This window comes from Vigna unguiculata, chromosome 4, assembly GCF_004118075.2.
Source record: "Vigna unguiculata cultivar IT97K-499-35 chromosome 4, ASM411807v1, whole genome shotgun sequence".
NCBI lineage: Eukaryota > Viridiplantae > Streptophyta > Magnoliopsida > Fabales > Fabaceae > Vigna > Vigna unguiculata.
The window spans coordinates 23,588,530-23,608,061 of record NC_040282.1 but is presented as its reverse complement, the minus strand read 5'-3'; the positions used below and the strand labels follow the sequence as shown (position 1 = coordinate 23,608,061).

Here is a 19,532-nt window from a genome sequence, read left to right as displayed (position 1 = left end):
ATGGAAATGATGTGAAGAAGGCACCGACCGAATTACACAGCTTAACAGCTCCATGGCCGTTCGCCCAATGGGGTATGGATATCGTTGGACCTTTCCCGGTTGGCCGAGCGCAGAAGAAATTCATACTCGTAGCAGTAGATTACTTCACTAAGTGGGTCGAAGCGGAAGCTTTGGCTAATATCACCGCTCGGCAGGTTCACTCCTTCGTCTGGCGCAACATTATATGTCGCTTCGGCCTCCCCCACACGATCATCACGGATAACGGTCGTCAGTTCATCGACAAAAAACTGAAGGACTTCTATAAACAGGTAGGGATAAGGCATGTTACCAGCTCGGTCGAGCATCCCCAAACCAATGGTCAAGCTGAGGCCATGAACAAAGTTATAGTGGCTGAGTTGAAGAAAAGATTGGGAGAGGCCAAGGGAGCATGGGTTGACGAGCTGCCACAAGTCATTTGGGCCTACCGATGCACGCCACATGGGACGACCGGGGAATCTCCTTTCAACCTAACGTACGGAACAGACGCTATGCTGCCAGTCGAGGTAAGAGAGCCGACCCTTCGGCGGGAGATGCAAGATCTCGAGGTTAATTATGGACGACTCCGTGAGGAATTAGACTGGACGACCGAGCGAAGAGAGCGAGCAGCCGTGCGAGCCGAAGCGTGCAAGAGAATGGTAGCAAGGAGGTATAACGCCAAGGTCAAACCAAGAAACTTCGTCAGAGGAGATTTAGTTTGGAGAAAGACCAACGACGCGCGAAAGAAGTCAATACAGGGAAAGTTAGCGCCAAACTGGGAAGGCCCGTTCCGCGTGACCGAGAGCTTGCAGAATGGAGCCTATCGGCTGGAACACTTGAGCGGCAAAGGAATACCCAACACATGGAACGCGTCACACCTCAAAATGTATTACAGTTAGTCATGAATAAAATGAGCGTTTCATACAACTCCATCTAACATTCTAACCGACGGGGCTCCCTGCGGGACCCAAGGAAAGCCTGACCGATCGAGACAGGGACTTCCAAGAGGAAGTCCCGCTCCGTCAGCACCGATCCTAGCGATCTAATTACCCTACGTCCCTGCGGGACCCAAGCAAAGCCTGACCGATCGAGACAGGGACTTCCAAGAGGAAGCCCTGCTCAGTCAGCACCGATCCTAGAGATCTAATCACCCTACGGGTAAACAAGTGACACGAGCTGTCTTGGTCGATCGGTGTTTAACACCAACGATCTAAAAAACGAACCAAATGCACAAGTCAGCTGTATAAAACAAGTAATCAAGATGTCAAGTTTAACGTTTGCACACCGGTCGATCGATCAGCTCAATAAGCACAACTAAGCGAGATTAGCAAGTTAAACAATTAAGTGGCCGATCGCCAACGATAGCAAACAATAGAGGTATGGCCGGTCGCCAACAGGGAGCAATAAGCGAACGAAAGAAGTAAAGAACTATCAGATGAGATAAATAGAGAGGAATTTAAAATTTACATAAGTGTTTATCAAAAAATTACCTAATAACCGAGCGAACGCGATCAATCAAACGGTCGATCGGGTTCGATCGGTTATATCAAAAAGCAAAAATAAAATCTATACATGAGGGTCGTTGACCTCATCCAGCCGGTCGAACACTTTCTCGACCTTCCCATCAACCACCCCCATATGAACATCGAACCGATCGGGAGAGCAGTTGTAGTAAAAGACAGCAAGGTCGACGGCACTCTGGAAGCCCGCTTCATATTGAGCAAATACTTGCTCGTCGGCCACTCCTAGCTCGGCCTCCAAGTCCTTCGCCTTCTTCTGCCAGTCGGCAGCTGAACCAGCGGCGGCCATGTGCTCTAGAGTAAGATCGTCGAAGCGTCGCTGAAGCTTGCGCAGTTCATCAGCGGCTTCACCTGCTTTCGCTTGCTCCGCCTTCGTTCGATCGTCTGCAGCCTTCAATAGGCTGGCACACTTGGCGTGCTCGGCTTTAATACCGATCGAACTGGGCCTTCAGGTCAGCCGCCGACGCTTTCACTTCGTTGAGCTCAGCCTTGGCCGCTGCAAGTTCCTTCTCCAAATCCTCTATCCTGTTCCGCTCGGGGCGAGGAAACTTGGTGTACAGGGCAGCTAGCCTGAGGGTGAGCTCCCCAGCGGTCCGAAGGGCATCCTCTTCAGACACGTCCTTCAGCGCCTCGGTCATTCGAGGTCCCAACTGAAGAAAAACCTCGTCATCAAGGCGTACGCCGCCGCCGAGGAAAGCATCGGCCAGGGATCCAGACGCCTCCCCTTTCTTTTGTTTTTTGAGAGGTCGGTCGGACGGGGAGTCATCTTTCTTAGACTTTTTCCCTTTGTCCCCAGCAGCAGCGGCGCCAGCACCTGAACCGGGCCGCTTCACAATCAGGCGAGGCCGCGAGACGGCGCCCGAAGTCCCGGTAGGGGCGGTGGAAGGAGGAGCTCGATCGGCCTGAGGGGCTGCAGGGACGGTCGTTATTGGCACCGCCTCCTCAGCAGTATCCTCCCCCCTCCGTCGAGCCTTAGCACGAGCCACAAACTCGGCATTAGCAGCGGTCGTTCGAGCCATTATATCTGCAAAACAACAAAGCAAATAAGTTAAACTGCGACCAAGATTGACGATCGGTAATATCAGAACAACTAACCATAAACCGCCCTCGATAAGTCCGGGGAGCAGATGCATTGGATCAGCGGCCGCGGGTGGATCTTGTCGGGCAGGGTCTTGAGGACGGCCAGGTCAGCCCGCTCGGCCGGGGTCAACTGTTCTTCAGCCTAAGCATCCGTGGGAGGTGGGAACGTCGTCCAATAAAGTGGAAATTTAGGACGATCCTGCTCGTCGAAGATATATCTCCTTCCCTTGCGGGGAATCGCGACCTTAAAAAATCCGGTCTTGAAACCCTTGTAGGAGGCAAGATAGAGGGTGAACAAGCTCTTGTTCGCCCCGAGGAACGAAACCCAACCCTTAGACGCCGTCGGCCGCGTCTTATAGAAATGAAGGAACAAAGGCATGGTGGGCGTCAGGCCGGCCGCTCGGCAAAGGACGTCGAACGCCTGCATAGACGCCCATGCGTTCGGGTGAATTTGCGTTGGTGCACACTGGATCTGGCGGAGGACTGCCATCTGCCAGTCGGCAAACGGCACGTTCAAACCTAGATCATGGAAAAGGCAGGCATACACGAAGAAGAAGTCTAGCTTCGCCTCTCTCTTCCCGTGGCACACTCTCTCGTTGTCGGCGCATATCTTGACCCGAAGGTGTCCATCCTCTACCTCCTCGCTGAATATTCTGGTCCGCTCGACCAGATCCCCCAGGTCGTTCCCCCAACGAAACCTTGTCGCGAGCGTACGCGGCTCATAGGGGGCCCAATCATATCCCGATATTTCCGGCAAATTGACTTCGTCCCCTTCGTCGCCAACGTCGATCCCGATGATGTCCCCGCTTTCATCAGAAGCAGCGACCTGCTCCGCCGCCTCCGCGACCGGTGGCTCGGCCTCAGAACTGCCGCTTAGGAGAATTAGGGAACTCGTGCCGCTCGACACTCCCCCGAGCGAAGTTCCCGACTCAGACGACTGAAACAAGGCGGAAACCGACCCAGCGCCCCCAGAATACCTGACCGCTCCACCCGACAGACCATCTGAACCCGATGTGCTTGAAGACATTTTTACCTACAGATAGAGAAAAACGATCGGAAGCTCGGCTAGAAAGAGAAAGTAAAGCGTGAAAATAACGACAGCCACACAAACCTATTTATAGGGGGGACCATGTGACACGTGGCAGCCCCAGGACCCTACGATCACATTCGGATCGACGGTCCCAGCTTCGCGACGCTTCAGATCATAACTGCCAGGCACGCTCCACGAGGCAATGTAACCGTTGAGAAACGCCAGCGGTCAATCGGCACCACGGTCTGGATAAAACCTCTTCGCTTCATTCCTATCGCTCGAGGCTGGGGGGCTTGTGTACAGTATGTCCAATCGGTCAATCGGCCATTACTGACCCCCAGGGGATCATCGGTCTCACGGGTAAGCGAACAACCATGTAGCATCATTAAAGGACCATCGGTCAGACGGTCGAACATAAGGATTTAATTGTACCCATGCCCATTGGTTCATCAGTAGAACAACAGCGGTGGACCTTCTCGTCTCAAGGGTCCATCGGTCCATCGGTACAACAGCAACGATGGACCCTCTGACCTCTAGAGTCCATCGGTTCATCGGTAGAACAGTAGCGGTGGACCTTCTTATCTCAAGGGTCCATCGGTCCATCGATACAACAGCAAGGATGGACCCTCTGACCTCTAGAGTCCATCGGTTCACCGGTAAAACAACAACGACGGACCTCATAAAAACACAGGACGGTCGATCGGTAAAACACATTACTAGCTTGTCGAAAACATCGTCATTTAACCCAGCCAAGCGACCATCGGTCGCACGGTCATATAACTTAAGCCAACGATTATCGGTTAAACGAGTCAATAATCGTCACTAAGGGATCATTGGGCCGTGATTAGGAAACCCTAATTACAGGCCCATGCCAAAAGCTATAAATAGGACCCAAAGGTAAGTTGATAAGAATCTTAATTGCGCATTTATTACAACGGATAATCTGACACACCGATCGGTCCCTTCTGACTTAAGCATCGGAGTATTTTAGACAGGTACCCCGATCGTCATCCCCACCGATCGAGCTAAGGAGTGGATTTGGCTGAAGTCATTGGAGAGGAGGAAGGTATCACGAAGTGAAGGAGTTCTTTCAGTAGGCTCTTGGTCCCTACCCCGAAACAAATATAAATCTTAAAATATTAAATTTGGGTTATATTGAATTGGTTAGATCGGATCCAAATTCGATCCAATCCAACCAGTATTCAAAATTACTCTAATATGATGTACAGGAGTCTTAATATTGATTTCTGACTGGAATCGGAGAAAAATTATTTGCATAAAATCTTTTCGACGATCGATGAAAACACCATGTATACAACTAAGTTAAAGAGAATATATCATATTAAAATAGATACTTGCATTAAAAGTGCATCATATTATTTAGTAGAGATGGATCCAAAATATAAACGGGTGATTGATTCTCTAATCAAAATCAAGTTAATTGATATTGCTATTTGATATATTATTTCCACATATGTTTGCCAATTGTCAAAATTAAAGGATTCACGACATTTTGTACTAATATTTATATTTATGACTAATTGTGAGATATTGTTAAAATATTTGTTATAATTATATTTATTTATTATTTTGTACTCGGACATAGGGGAGGTACAAATTCAAAAATATTTTTACGTTTAGAACATTGCTTACATGATTCCTTTAGTTTAATAAAAGTTAGATTCGTGAGAATAAATTAATGGTTTTCTTATTCGTGTTCGATAATGGATTTAGTTGAGTGATTGCATTTTAAAAAAGTGTTCAGAAACACTAACTCGTAAGCTCCACGCACGCAAAGTGTTTGTGATAATCTTCTTTTTATTCGGCACTCTCTCTACACTCTCTCTCTCACTCTGCTCCAACCTTCATGGATTCCCATTCATGTATTATTGCATGGTTTGTTCTGTCTCTTTCTCTCACCACTTCCTCTTTCTTTTTCTTCTCTCCTTCAAAGTAGCGTGTGTGATCGATTTTTTTTTTTTTTTTCATTAGGGGCTCTGGTGAAGATGGTCAACTAGGAATCGGCAACAACGAAGAGAAAGAATGGGTCTGTCTCGTCGAAGCTCTCCAACCTCACCGTTTCCGCTCCGTCGTCGCCGGCAGCAGAAATTCCCTCGCCATCGGTGAGGACGGCAAGGTATCTTACTCTCTCTCTATCTTTCTCTTTTCGTTCTTATAAATCGTGGGTATCGTTTAAAATCTCGTCTTTTTTGGTGGGGTGGTGGTTACTTGGGTGAGTAGTTGTTCACTTGGGGTTGGAACCAAAGGAGCACACTTGGGCATCCAGCTGAGAGTAAGTCTGAGAACAAGATTGAGAACATTCCCAGCCAGGTGAAGGCTCTTTCCAGTGTTAAGATTGTCCAGGTATACATCCATCCATTCGTTCATTCTCTTCTCTTCAATTTATGATTATCATTCTTTTTTATACCCTTGCTGTTCTTTTTGATGGTGTACTTATTTTGTGAATATTGATAGTGAATAACTTGTGGTTGTTAGGCGGCTATTGGGGGGTGGCACTGTTTGGCTGTTGATGATCAGGGCAGAGCTTATGCCTGGGGTATTATTCTATTATTCATTTCACTCCACACCATAAATCCTTTTTGCTTCCATCCATCACGTTGTTGTTATTATTATTTTTATCATGATCATCTTCATTATCATCATCATTTTTTTATTATCATTATTATTACTGTTACTACTACTATTATTATTCTTATTATTTTTTGATCAGTAGAATTAGCATTGTCCAAAGTGGCAACTCCATTAAGCATACTAATTGTGCGTTTAGTTTCATGTTAGATTTTCTAGGATCACATTAAGTCTTTTCATGTTTAATCTCATGATGAATTGATTCTGAATCAATGCAAATTTAAATAGGATTTGTGTTTGATAGAAATTTTATACTTAGTTTTAATATTAACTTGTAATTATAAAGTCATCCAAACTAAAATCACATCACTTCAAAATTAATTTTTCCAATGCTCATCCAAACACACACCAAAATGTCTTCTCGTTTTCCACTTAGATTGCCATATGTCTTCCTTTCATTACTTTTTAAATCTATACCGTTCCATCCATTTATTAGTTCAATGACTATCTGGACAAAATAACCGTGTCATAATGTAGTTACTGACTTACTGGGTACCAGATTCTTTTTAGAGAAAGTTCCGTAATAATCACGTACAAAGTGACAAACTGCATACTTACACCAATTGTGTACATGTACTACATACTTCATAGTTGGGTGGAAGGCCATATTCTTTTTCCCTTTTAGCTCTCCAAAATTCTGAAAGATTGTTGATGTAGTTTCATTGATGTATATATTATAAAACTTCTAAGAGCTACTAGCATAATTGTTTTCAGGTGGAAATGAATATGGGCAGTGTGGTGAAGAACCTGAGCGCAAGGATGATACTGGCAGACCATTAAGGAGAGATATAGACATCCCTCAACGCTGTGCTCCTAAGCTCGTTGTTCGACAGGTAATTTATGTATTCCAATACCTTGCATGCTATGGTGGAGCATAAATTATTTGCCTCTGCTTTTGTTTCTGTGCCAATCTTTAATGTTAGATGTGCATTTATTTCCTTCAATTCATTATTTTTTATGCCACTATAATCCCTATAAAAGTTTACCTTTCATCATCCTTTTGAACTCCTGAAAAGTGGATGCGCGTGACACTGTCAATATTTTGTCTTTGACGGAGCGATATGGTAGCTTTTAGTCCTTGTTATTTTGTTGTTATTTTTGTACAATTCCCATGGAACCTTGTTATTATTGTACAATTCCCATGGAACCTTAGTAGAATATCAGACATGCCAATGATTTAGTTTCCAGATGTTTAAGTTGCTTTTGCTCAATGCTTACTAGTTAACCTTACCACAGAGAAAGAAAAAAATACTGTATTTATACATATTTTTTAACTGAAGATCAAGTTACAGCTTCTGATATGTTGGAAAGCAAAGGATACATCTGAAATTTTCTTTTGTTTCTGTCAAAATATATTTTAGAAAGTTTCAGATAGTATTCCTATTGTTTTAATTTTGTATATTTGCTGTATCATGTTTTTATCACAAGCATAACAATCCTGCAATCTCAGGGATTTGTTCCCTAGAATACTTTGATCTTATTTCTAAAACTATCCAACAAATCTTTATATACATATCGGATGTATGTTATGAGATATAATAAGAGAAAAAGGAAATCATTTCCTTCTAAACTCGAGAATTTCTTGATCCATGCAAGGCCCTGTCAGACATGTTCAAACTAAAATGGTCTATGTTCCAGTAAGCAATACACTGGTAAACCTATAATTGTTTTAGTTGACCAATTCTTAAATTTTATTTTAAATGATTAATCCCAGTAATTTTTAAAGTTAAATTTGTGATATGTGCTTTGCCCTTAACAAGAGTAATTCTATCACCTTGACTTTTTGATGATGATGCGACAAGGAAAGAATCATTTATAGCTCCAGAAAGTTTTAATTGTTCATTTTAATTTGTTATTAATGTTATGAATCTGAATGACGTTTGATTATAATTCTTATCATGACCTTAACCCCCGTAGTCTTGCTTAATACATTTAATTTGATTCTTTTCTATAAAGTAATTGTGCACTAAATGCTTTCTTAGTGTTTGAGTTTGTATTTCCACATTTCTATTGTAACAAATGCATCATTTGCAAATTAGATGGCATGGGTTTTGATTTGTTTAATGTTTTTGTAATTCATTGGGGTGCAGGTTGCTGCAGGAGGAACTCACTCAGTGGTACTTACACGTGAAGGCCATGTTTGGACATGGGGTCAGCCATGGCCTCCTGGTGACATGTAATTTTCATTTTAGAATAGAAAATGAATTTGTTGAGATGAAGGGAATGAACTGCATAGAAAAAGGAAGATAAAGAGTCTTATTCAAAAAGCAAAACAGAAAACAACCATGAAAAAGGTTAAAATTGTCATATTTCATCTTAAAACCAAGTCAAGTGACATGCCAAAGAAGCTTCCAAAACTAGAATTCTGCTCCAAACAAATGCTTCAAATTGTAGCAAAGATGGCACTTATCCACAAAAAAAATTGGCACTTTTTCTTCTACCCAAATTTTTTCTATCTTTATCAAGTGTTTTCCTTTGGTTCTCTTTATAATACTATGCTCCTATTATCTTAATATGAACTTAATTTACTTATTCAGATGTTTTTCTGCATTTCTAGTAACTAAACAGTTTCTACATTTGCTGACTTACAATTGTTTTTGCTTTATCTTACAGAAAACAGATTTCAGTTCCTGTTCGGGTTCAAGGTCTTGAAAGTGTAAGGCTCATTGCTGTTGGAGCATTTCATAATTTGGCTCTTCAAGAGGATGGAACTTTATGGGCATGGGGAAATAATGAATATGGACAACTTGGAACTGGAGATACTCAGCCAAGATCACAACCCATTCCTGTCCAAGGACTTTCTGATCTTACTCTGGTATGTATATCATTCTCTGAATTCACCTTGTTAATTTCAGCTTGTGAGTCAGCAGACAGAATAAATAATATATTTTGGTATGTGTACAAACTGATGCATATTTCTGCATAAACCAAGAATATGACATTTCAAGATGTTGGAACTCACTCTTAAATTTTATAGCTAGTAGCAGGTGACACAATGGGTTGAATTTTTGTGATGCCCCAACTATCTGGAGTTTTTGTTCATAGAAAGCTGTGTGCGCTTCATTTAATATATTTTATTGTTGAGAAGTAATTAGTAACTATTGCCCATGGTGATGAAAATGAGTAACTATTGCCCAGCGGGTCATGCATCATGTCGAGCTGTTGGTGCACCCTAGGGTTTGAGTTATCCAACTCATGTGTTGGGATTCTTTAGGTGGGGGTTGTGATGACCCAATTTCAAAAATTATGTTGTTGTCATGCTTGCTTCACCATCGACAAGGTTCACGTCACCATCTCCGATTCTCTCATCAACGCCGTCAGTGCTGTCTTCATCATCATCAATTGTTGCCTTCATCTTCAACTATGTTCTATTCTATAATTTTTCTTCGTAATATCTTCTTATCTTCTTCTGTTCTTACTGCCATTTATTAGTTATTATGAGTAATTTATGACATGGGAATCTATTTTAGCTGTCTATATTTTTTTTAATGCATGCACAGGTCTGTAAATATAGTTTTTCATATCCTCGTAACTCTTACAAGTCAAGTTTGAGGATCTTTTATCTCCCTTTCCAATCCTTCTATTATCCTTGAGTTTGACAACATATAACTATGTGCATATTTTATTACCTGTTGTGCCCCTTTTGTTTTCCCTTTTCCTTTGTCAAGTTTGTTTCACAATGGTTAACGAAAGGATCATTCTGTCATACCTTTTGTAGTGTTTCTTAAGCTACCATCGGCAAAGATGAAATATAAGTTATAGAACAACCATGGGGCTAGGCTTGCCTAATTTTCCTTGTAGTTTTAAAATGTGTGTGATAATTTATACTCAATTATTAAATAGAGTGAAAATAGGTTTGGGATTAATCTCCCTTGTGTAAAACTACACATAGGGTAATGTATTTATTGTAAAGAAAACATCGGCTAAGCCCAATATACAAGATAAAGAATAATAACAAGAAACTAAAGATAGAAGATAAAGATAAGATATCTAAGATATCTAATATATCTAACATTAATAATGTAAATTTATCCTTCTAATGAGTTGTGGTGTTAAATTTATTTCCTCAGTCTGTATCTAGTTGCATGTCAGCAAACTGACAACAATATAATGTACATTATGCTATGTTTGGATTGAGATTTTAAAAGATTTTTTGTTTTCACAAATAATTATAAAAAAATCACATTTCATATTTTTTATTTTAAAGATTTTGTATAATAGTGAAAACAAAAGAATATTTTCACCATTACCTATAGGCCACATGTTTAAAACAAGAAATAAAGTGAAAACAAGATCTTTTTTGTTATGATTCATGGACATAGGAAATGAAAATAAATCTTTATCCCAAATCAAATAGATAATTAATGGGACAAATTATTGGGTGATATCTGATATTCCATCTTTATAAACTTGTGTGATTCAGAATCAGATGTATGCTATAGAACACAGAGGCATATATCAGTGTTACAACTTGTGTGTGTGTGTGTGTCTGCACTTGCACGCGTGTGTGATTGTGAGCTGTTTTGGTGCACAAGCAAATACTAAGTTTATGCATTGAGGTAGAATGCTAGATATATTGTAAATGCTTAGCCTTTGTTTGGTATTAATGAAATTAATAAGATGAATATAGAATCAGTATAAGAAGTTTGGTGGGAAAGAGAAAGAGGAAAAATAATTTAAAATTGGTGGGATCTAATATACTATTTCTCACTATCTCTACTCATCTCTCTATCTCTTTACTCGTATCTTCTCTATTTTTTTTTCTACCAAGCACCTTTAATTTTCATTTATTTCCATTTTACCAACTTGCTGGTATAGCTCCTTGCTTCCAGTGGCATTCTTTCTCTTGGGGTTATATTTGGGTGTGCGATAGGAGTTGAAGATTGTTATGTATCTGTACCCTACAAACTTTAACTCTTTGATTATAGTTTAAATATCTAATTTCTTTTATTAAATCTGTTTGGAACTTTAGGTTGATATTGCAGCTGGTGGATGGCATTCTACTGCATTGACTGATGAAGGAGAGGTACTCTTTTTTTGTGTAGAATCTATTGGTTTTAAATTTTAATTTGAAGATATACCATTAAAATCTTTGAACTCTACATTTAACTTCATATGTTTAAATTTTTTAGTTTTCTGTTTCTTTTGAAAATAGATGTCTATAGTAGAAAACCGTATACAAATTATTGTTTTTGAAAATAGCTTTTGCAATAAAGTAAGCTGTTATACTTTTTTGTAATAGAAGCAATGTAGATGATCTATGCTCTTACAAAGTAGTTTAGGCCTAACTTAACCTTACTAAACCAACATGTAAGGTAAGAATTGTTATCACTTATATATACTTTTTTCCCACAATCTCTATTCGTTGTGGGACTTGAGTTTTTCCCGATACACCCTTTCACATTCAGCACTATTGGACTTGGTTCGAGTAATATGGTGAGTGACCCTTTTAATGGATCTAGGTTATACTATGATATGATCTTGCAAAATGATATAGGCTTAAGCCTACAAAATAGGCTTTACTCCCTCTCTGAACCAAAGTAATCCAATTTTGAATGAATTGGTTCGTTATGGAATTGGATCTATGCAGTTCAATATTCTTATAAAATTAGTCATAAAAATTGGTAATTATAAGGGCCAAGAATAATCATTCAAAAAAACATTATATCCTCTTTAGATATGTTGCTACAAATTATTATTATATATTTCGTTAAAGAATAAAAAATACATCTCAAAAGTGAATAAATTTCTAAAGAAATGTGAATAGGGGAAGTTTTAAATAATGTTGTTTATTTTCGGTCTCTTTGGTGCAGCTATAGTTATCCTTCAATTTGGTGGATTGGAGGGAGGATACCAATGGCACGACCAAGGAGAAATATGCATCATTATCTATTTATTTATCTATTACAATCAAATTCCTTGTTTATTCGTAGTTATGCATGTCATCATGTTTCTATAAGAAGTTCCTCCTTTTCAACGTTCACTTCATTCTTCTTTTCATCCTGCTTTTAGTCGTTAATGTGGCTTCAATATGTCACGAAGTGAGATTAAGAAAAGTGACAAGGAGGTGCATTATCGAGGACTATGCAGAAGGATATGTGGTACACACATTGCCTTGATAAGAGATCCCAAGTAGGTGGTACACACATTTGCCTAGATAAGAGATCCCAAGTAGGTGGTGCGTGTGTCTCAACACCTTTAACTTAACCATGGAAATTGCCAAGGCCTATGTCACAAGGTCAAAACCAACTTCTCTATCCTTGATAACTTTAATAACCACATTAACAATGTCGTATGGCAAACCCTTACCACTCTTACCTGCTCAACAGCAACACTCCCTCCCATGCACATGCCTTTGCAGTCATGTTACATGCTCAAGTCAACAATGAAGCCACTTCGGTTCATCCTCATTGGCACTGAATGAGGCTAAGAATAATGGTGAGTAGGTGTGTTATTGAGTATAGAGAGTAGGGATACAAACATGCTTTTAAAACATTTATTCTACTCATGATCATATAATAAAAGGTTAAAAACCATCCAATCTGTCCATTAACAATATTTTTATGGACAGATATCCAAACCATCCATAACATTATTTAAGAAATATATTTTATGTTTATGATAAATCATTTAGTTATTTAGTTCTTTCTCTACTCTATAATAATGCATATCCTTGCTACTTTTCTTAATCTCACTCTTTGCCACAAAGGACGGATCAATGTGGCATCAGCACGGACTCATTGAGCAAGAAATGTTGTTGAGGAGTTGATCGTAGGGGTTTGCATGACCACAAAATTAAGGTTATTAGGGATAAACAAGTTGCTTTTGGCTTTGAGAGCCATGAAGCTTGATGGGAGCACTATTGTAAGCCCAGGAATAGTCCAGGGTAGAGTCAAAGGTGCCAACCCACACACAATTCCTCTTGTTGGGATCTTTGACCTTGATTGCATATGCCTCACATGACCTTCTATTCTTTCCTTAATAATGCACCTCCTACCACTCTTCTTAATCTTACTTGGTGCTATAATGATATAATCATTATTTCATATCAATTACTCTAGCGTTGTTTTTTTTTTTTGACCGGCAATTACTGCCTATAGTGAAAACGGATGAGAGGAAGAATGTCGTGGAGACCAAGGAGGAGGGGCTTTTTTATAGAAATACCATGTGTAACTGTGTGTCAACGTGGGATTTGACTGTGATCAATAAATAGGTAGATAATGTTGTGTTTTTTCTCTAATAGTCATAATTTAAAGTTTTGTTATTCTCATTTTCTTTAGTAATTATTTACTTTTGAGATGTTAAATATATTACCTTTTTTTATGAAATATTAGGATAAGTTACAGTAACATATTGAAAGAGGATACAATGTTATTATTTTCTACATGTCTTTCAATTTTTATTCGAGTAATATCTTATCTCTTTAAGGTTTTGCCATTATTTTAAAATATAAATATTGAATTCGATAAATCCAATTCGGAACTGAAGCAATTTGCTAATCGTGATTATATTACTCTGTATAAGTTTACACTTGCGGAACTCTCACCTAACAACTGTCTAGAGTTGACATAGGTTCATTATATTATATTCAGAATCTTGTTGTGAAAGTTAGTTTGTTAGACTAAGTCTTGTATAAATACATCTATTGTAATAGAAAACTGTAATTTATCACTCATTAAGAATAAATGTTTTCTCAGTTATATATATACTAAAAGTGGTGCAGTCAAGGGAGGCATACTTGTGATGCTCTTTTTATTATAAGCCATGACTTAGCCAAAGAGATAAGAGAAATATTGGAAAAGAAAAAACATCAAAGGACAGAAAGAAACAAAGTTACTTTTAAGAGTTCAGTAAAAGGTTTTGGTGCAGAAGGAAAAAGAAGAAAATAGTTGATAATAAAGTGTAACTTGGAGCTGGTGTGGTCTTGCTAGTTGTGATGATATCTCTTTTTGTGGGGTAGTCTATTGTGGTTGTGAAAGGGTACAATACAAAGTGCTTATATCCTCCTTCCAAGAAATTGGGGCCTAGGATATGACTTCCATGAGGATAAAAATTATTTCACTTAAACGTTTTCTTTATGGAGAGAGTCTTTAGGAAGATAAGGAAAATCATTTTTAAACACTTGTCCTTCCTGCACTTGAGTTAAATTCTTGTGATCTTGGTTAGGAACCTAAGCTAGAAACAATATTGAATCTGTCAATGATACCCCCACCAAACTTCAGGATGATTCATGGTGTGGAGAGAATCTTGCTTACACAAGAAGATCGTTTGTCATTTTTAAATCAACCTTCATCCAAGGGGTTAATCCAACTCCTTCAAATCATGTAACTACGTCATAAAGGATTTGTTGATTCCCTTGGCTGAAAATTATCTTAGAAGACTTGAAGATTAATTGGGATGGACTTATGAAGCACAAGGATTTGTTGATTCCCTTGGCTGAAAATTATCTTAGAAGATTTGAAGATTAATTGGGATGAACTTATGAAGCACAGTTGTGATCAGCAATTAGTATGTCCCATAAGCCTATTCAGCATGATCAAACCAAACACATTGAAGTGGATATACATTCTATCAATTAGATAGTGGTTTTGTACTCCATATGTACCTTCACAAGGTCAACTTGCATATCCTTTTTGAAGGATTGTGAACTCCAAATTTTGGGTGAATAATATGCTAGTTGGGAATGGAAAACATTTGTTCTCGAGTTTGTGGAGTGTTGGAAATAAAAGCATTCACTTTTATTATCTTTCCAAGTAACTTATAATTTAATAGGGTTCAATGTATTGCAAGAAGTTGCGATACATCAAGTAGAGCAGAGACGAGAGCAAAAACGTGAATCGAGCGCTAACCAAATGCAAAAAAAACGTCAATACAAAGTGGCCGCCTTCAATGGCTCTCAATGGTCTCCAAAAATGTAAAAGAGATACAAAATGGAGAGGAAAGGGTTTTGAAAACCTAAAACCCTATTGGACATCACTAATTACAAAACCGTCACTCTGGGCTGCAAAATTACAAAATTTACGCTTTGGGCAAATAGGAGATGGCCCATTACTAATACCGATGTGGAAAAGCAAGTTGATGTGGCACTGACGTGGCACTCTTCTCTTCAACCTAAATTTAATGTCCAAGCTCAAAAATGCTTCACAACAAAACCTGAAAATAACTAAGAAACAAAAATTAGACCAATTGAATCTAAATTAATTAAAATTCGAATTATTAGCCCAATGAAGCCCGATAAAAGAAATGCACTAAAGATAGATAATTAATCACTAAACATTCCTCAAGATGGGTACAAAAAGGTAAGAAAATAGGAAAAAATAATGGCTTATTAGTTACTCTACCTTTCTTATAGGATAGATGTTTATCTACTATTGGCAAGATATATATATCCAAAGATGTGATATTCAATGAAACTGGCTTCACTTGCAATGAAATATTTCGCTCACGTTCCCATTCTGTTAACCCCATCCTTTCTTGCATACCTGCTAACATTCCTTTAGTTTTTTCTAACCCTACTCAATCTCAACATTCCACACATATCATTGTTCCTACTTCTTCCTCCCTCTTTGCATTGTACTACCCTTGATGCTTTTCTTCTTCGTGGAATTAGAGAGGTATTCTTCATGGAATTAGAGAGGTATAGGCCTTCAACTGAAGGGGCTGTCCACAAAGCATCCCTGTGGTGTGCTCTGAAAATAAAGTTTCTATAGCATTTTGGATACCCTTCTTTGATTCTGAGTTGAGGGCAAAGGATGTTGATCCTTGTCTTCAATAACATGATAGAGCTTATAAAATCAGTTTGCCTCATGAAAGTACCATCGTGCGCCTACTTTCCTGCTCCTTTATTTAGGGCAAAAGTGCCCAATCCACATAGCATTGAAAGAAGAGCTATGTTGCCAATTCCTACCTAACCAGGAAGCCTGACAATAGAAAGAGTTAGGTACCTCTGTGGTAGGCAGTATGCAAAAGGGAAAGGCTACATCTTTTCTTTTGGGACAAAAATCTTTCTTTCCTCATTGCTGAATCGAGACATCGAAGTTTTGTGACCCATGCTACCTACTCTAGTGCTTCTTCTAGGCCAAAGATGTTACCTGAAGCTCTCCACTCTGATCTCAAAAGGACTAGACAAGACATATTCCTAGTTGCAAGCTGAAAGTAAGTAGCTTTTGCCTTCCCCATAGTCTAGGAGCTTCCCAACTCTTTCCAATTCAAATAGTGGGAGGGTCCTCACATCCCCTTACAAGAAGCTAGAGGACATTCATCGATTAGTTTAGATCTTTGTCAAGTTAGCTTTAAGCAAACCAGGCCATTAACACCATTCCTAAGCACAAATCTTTTGTGATATAGAAGATAGGGTTACCAGCAATCCCATTTGCTTTTCTGCCTGACTAGTTCTAGTCCCTCGAGTCAATTGTCTCCTCCTCCTTACTTTCCCATAATATTCGTCTTATGCAAACCCATTCCACATTGGGCCTTGTTATGCATCACATTCACCACAGTCTACTTGTTGCTCATATACCACACCTAAGTCTATTAAGCAAGCTTTAACTAAGTGTGCAGCTTTACAGAATGAAACTCTGTCCCTTGTACCTCTTCCTACAGATCGCAAACCCATTGGTTGCAAGTGATCATTCTCCATGGAGTTATAGGTTTCTATGTAGTAAAGGAGTAAGACGGGCCATACCTTTCCGTTGTCTTTTTGTTTCTTTGTTGATATTTGATACTTAATACTACCACTCTTTCCATCTGTCTGGTTTTTTTGTTTCTGTTAATATTTTTGTGGTCATTTGGCTTTAATTTTATCTTCGTTAACATTATTTCAGGTATATGGCTGGGGAAGGGGGGAACATGGCAGGCTTGGGTTTGGTGATAGTGACAAGAGCAGTAAAATGGTACCCCAGAAGGTTCAACTGTTAGCTGGAGAAGATATTGTGCAGGTACTCTTTTTCTTTCTACACTAATAAAATATAGTGCATCAATGTGATGGCTTAGTAATGAAAACAATCACTTTCTAGCCTTTTTCTCACGTTGACATCATTGATGCTGCAAAATGAAGAACCGAAATATCCAAAACTATTTAATTCTGAAGATGTAAATTTAGCTTCTCACATCACATGAACTGACTTCCATGTTCTTGACTAATCATGACAATCTAAGGGAGGCATTTTTCAGGATAATCATTTTTCTGATATGAAGATTACTGATTTGTTGTCAGGTATCCTGTGGAGGTACCCACTCAGTGGCATTAACCCGCGATGGCCGCATGTTTTCTGTAAGTATTTTCTATGCCATCTTTGTTTCTCTTTTCTATGATTTGGCCATATTATATAATCCTTCAAAAACAGATTTAATATATTGATTATTCAATTTTGTCTTCTTATTGATAAGATATTCAATCAAGTTTTTCAATCTTTTACAACGTAATAATGTGATCAATTTTTATCCAATTAACATTAAAATATTTAGTAAGCAAATATTGTAGATTTTATAATTCACATATAAACAATTTGTAAAATCTATATATCAATTTCAACACACGAAAGAGCCTTATTGTTTTTTATTTTAAAAAATTGAGGGACATGATTGAATCTTAAATAGTTACACTGTTATATATTTAAAATTTAGATACTTGATTGAATTCTTTATTAATAAAGGGATTAAATTGAACAAGAATAAATAAATGAATAAATAAATAATAGAACTAAAGGTAACTAAGCCAGGTTTTTCTCCATTTATTTTTAAATAGTGTTTGGTTCTTGAAACACTATTTAAGCCATTTTTCTCATTTAACGTTGTTTAAAAACACCAAGGACTAAAATTGATGCATTTCAAAATTAAATATTATTAAAAATAGACAGAAGTTTTTACAGACGAAAACTGAATTTACAAAGTTCAGAATGATTGAACACGTTTTACCCTTATTTGTCTTATTTTCAGGTTTTAATTAGTGAAATAGTTAAAGTATTTGTTTAGGACTTTGACTGAACATGTTAGATCTAATGTTCAATTGGACCAAAATAAAAGAAGTAAAATGTATGCAAAATTAAAGATTAAAGATTGAACCAAAAGTTGTGATTTTCCAAAATGGAATGACTATAATCACAAGAAAAATAGGAGGATTGGAATCCCTTATGACTAACTAAAGGGTTTAACATTGCAATTCAACCTATTCTTAAAATGTGTGGTAGATAATTTAGTTTGTGCTTTATGTTAGTTAGGTAGTTAGTAGTGATGTATTGTGATATGCATATGTCTGAAAATATAAACACTTGAAATTCAGTGTCCAAATCCCTTGTTCACCTTTGAATTTGGATTTTCTACTAGTTTTTTTTTTTATTGTTTCTCTTCCATACTTTCAAAATATATTAATGAACATTAATTTTGATGTTTTAAAATATATTAGAAAGATTGTTAAAGTACGAATACTAGTGTATTTTGTCAATCCTCAGTAGAAAATAGTACCAAAAATCCAGTAGAGAATCTGGATCCTTCTCTTTTCTTCTTTTTTCTTGGTAGTGTGCATTAAGAAAATGGAGATTTTGAATGAATGAAAAAACAGAGTGATTTAAGTATATGATTTGTTGGGTTGAACTGTTTGCAGTTTGGTAGAGGTGACCATGGACGTCTTGGATATGGTAGGAAAGTGACGACTGGTCAACCAATGGAGGTACCTATAAACCTTCCTCCTCCACACAACCTCACTGCCACTGAAGCTGAGGGACATTGGATAGCTAAACTTGTTGCCTGTGGTGGCAGACATACCTTGGCAATAGTACAATGGAATAACAGATCATCTTAACTCATTCATAAATCATAAACACAAACCAAAAATGAAACACTAGATTATAAGGCTAATCACTCACTCATGTCAAACTCTGCTGTGTTCAGTTTGGTATGATCTTCTTCTTTTACTAATAACTTCAATAGATATACTATTTTAAAACTTTCTTGTGTCATTTCTTAAAATCTTTTATTGCCATAAGATAACTGAAAAAGTAGATGATGCGGCTAATCACTCACTCATTTGAAACTCTGTTGTGTTGAGTTTGGTATGATCTTCTTTTGGTAATAACTATTTTAAAACTTTCTTATGGTATTTCCTAAAATCTTCTATTGCCATAAGATATATATATATATATATATATATATATATATATATATATATATATATATATATATATATATATATATATATATATATATATATATAAAACATTGCCTTTGAATGCAATAGAGAC

The 19,532-nt window shown here is 38.0% G+C and overlaps 1 protein-coding gene across 1 annotated transcript; it reads left to right on the top strand.

The window, feature by feature from the left end:
• The first annotated feature begins 5,355 nt into the window (after positions 1-5,355).
• Positions 5,356-19,250, top strand: LOC114182083 (ultraviolet-B receptor UVR8-like). Its single transcript, XM_028068837.1, has 11 exons — positions 5,356-5,541; positions 5,638-5,782; positions 5,887-6,009; positions 6,142-6,202; positions 7,009-7,127; positions 8,385-8,470; positions 8,908-9,109; positions 11,267-11,320; positions 17,118-17,231; positions 17,510-17,566; positions 18,896-19,250. The coding sequence occupies exons 1-11, from the start codon at positions 5,513-5,515 to the stop codon at positions 19,091-19,093; spliced, it is 1,188 nt and encodes a 395-aa protein (XP_027924638.1). The 5' UTR covers positions 5,356-5,512; the 3' UTR covers positions 19,094-19,250.
• The last annotated feature ends 282 nt before the right edge of the window (positions 19,251-19,532 follow it).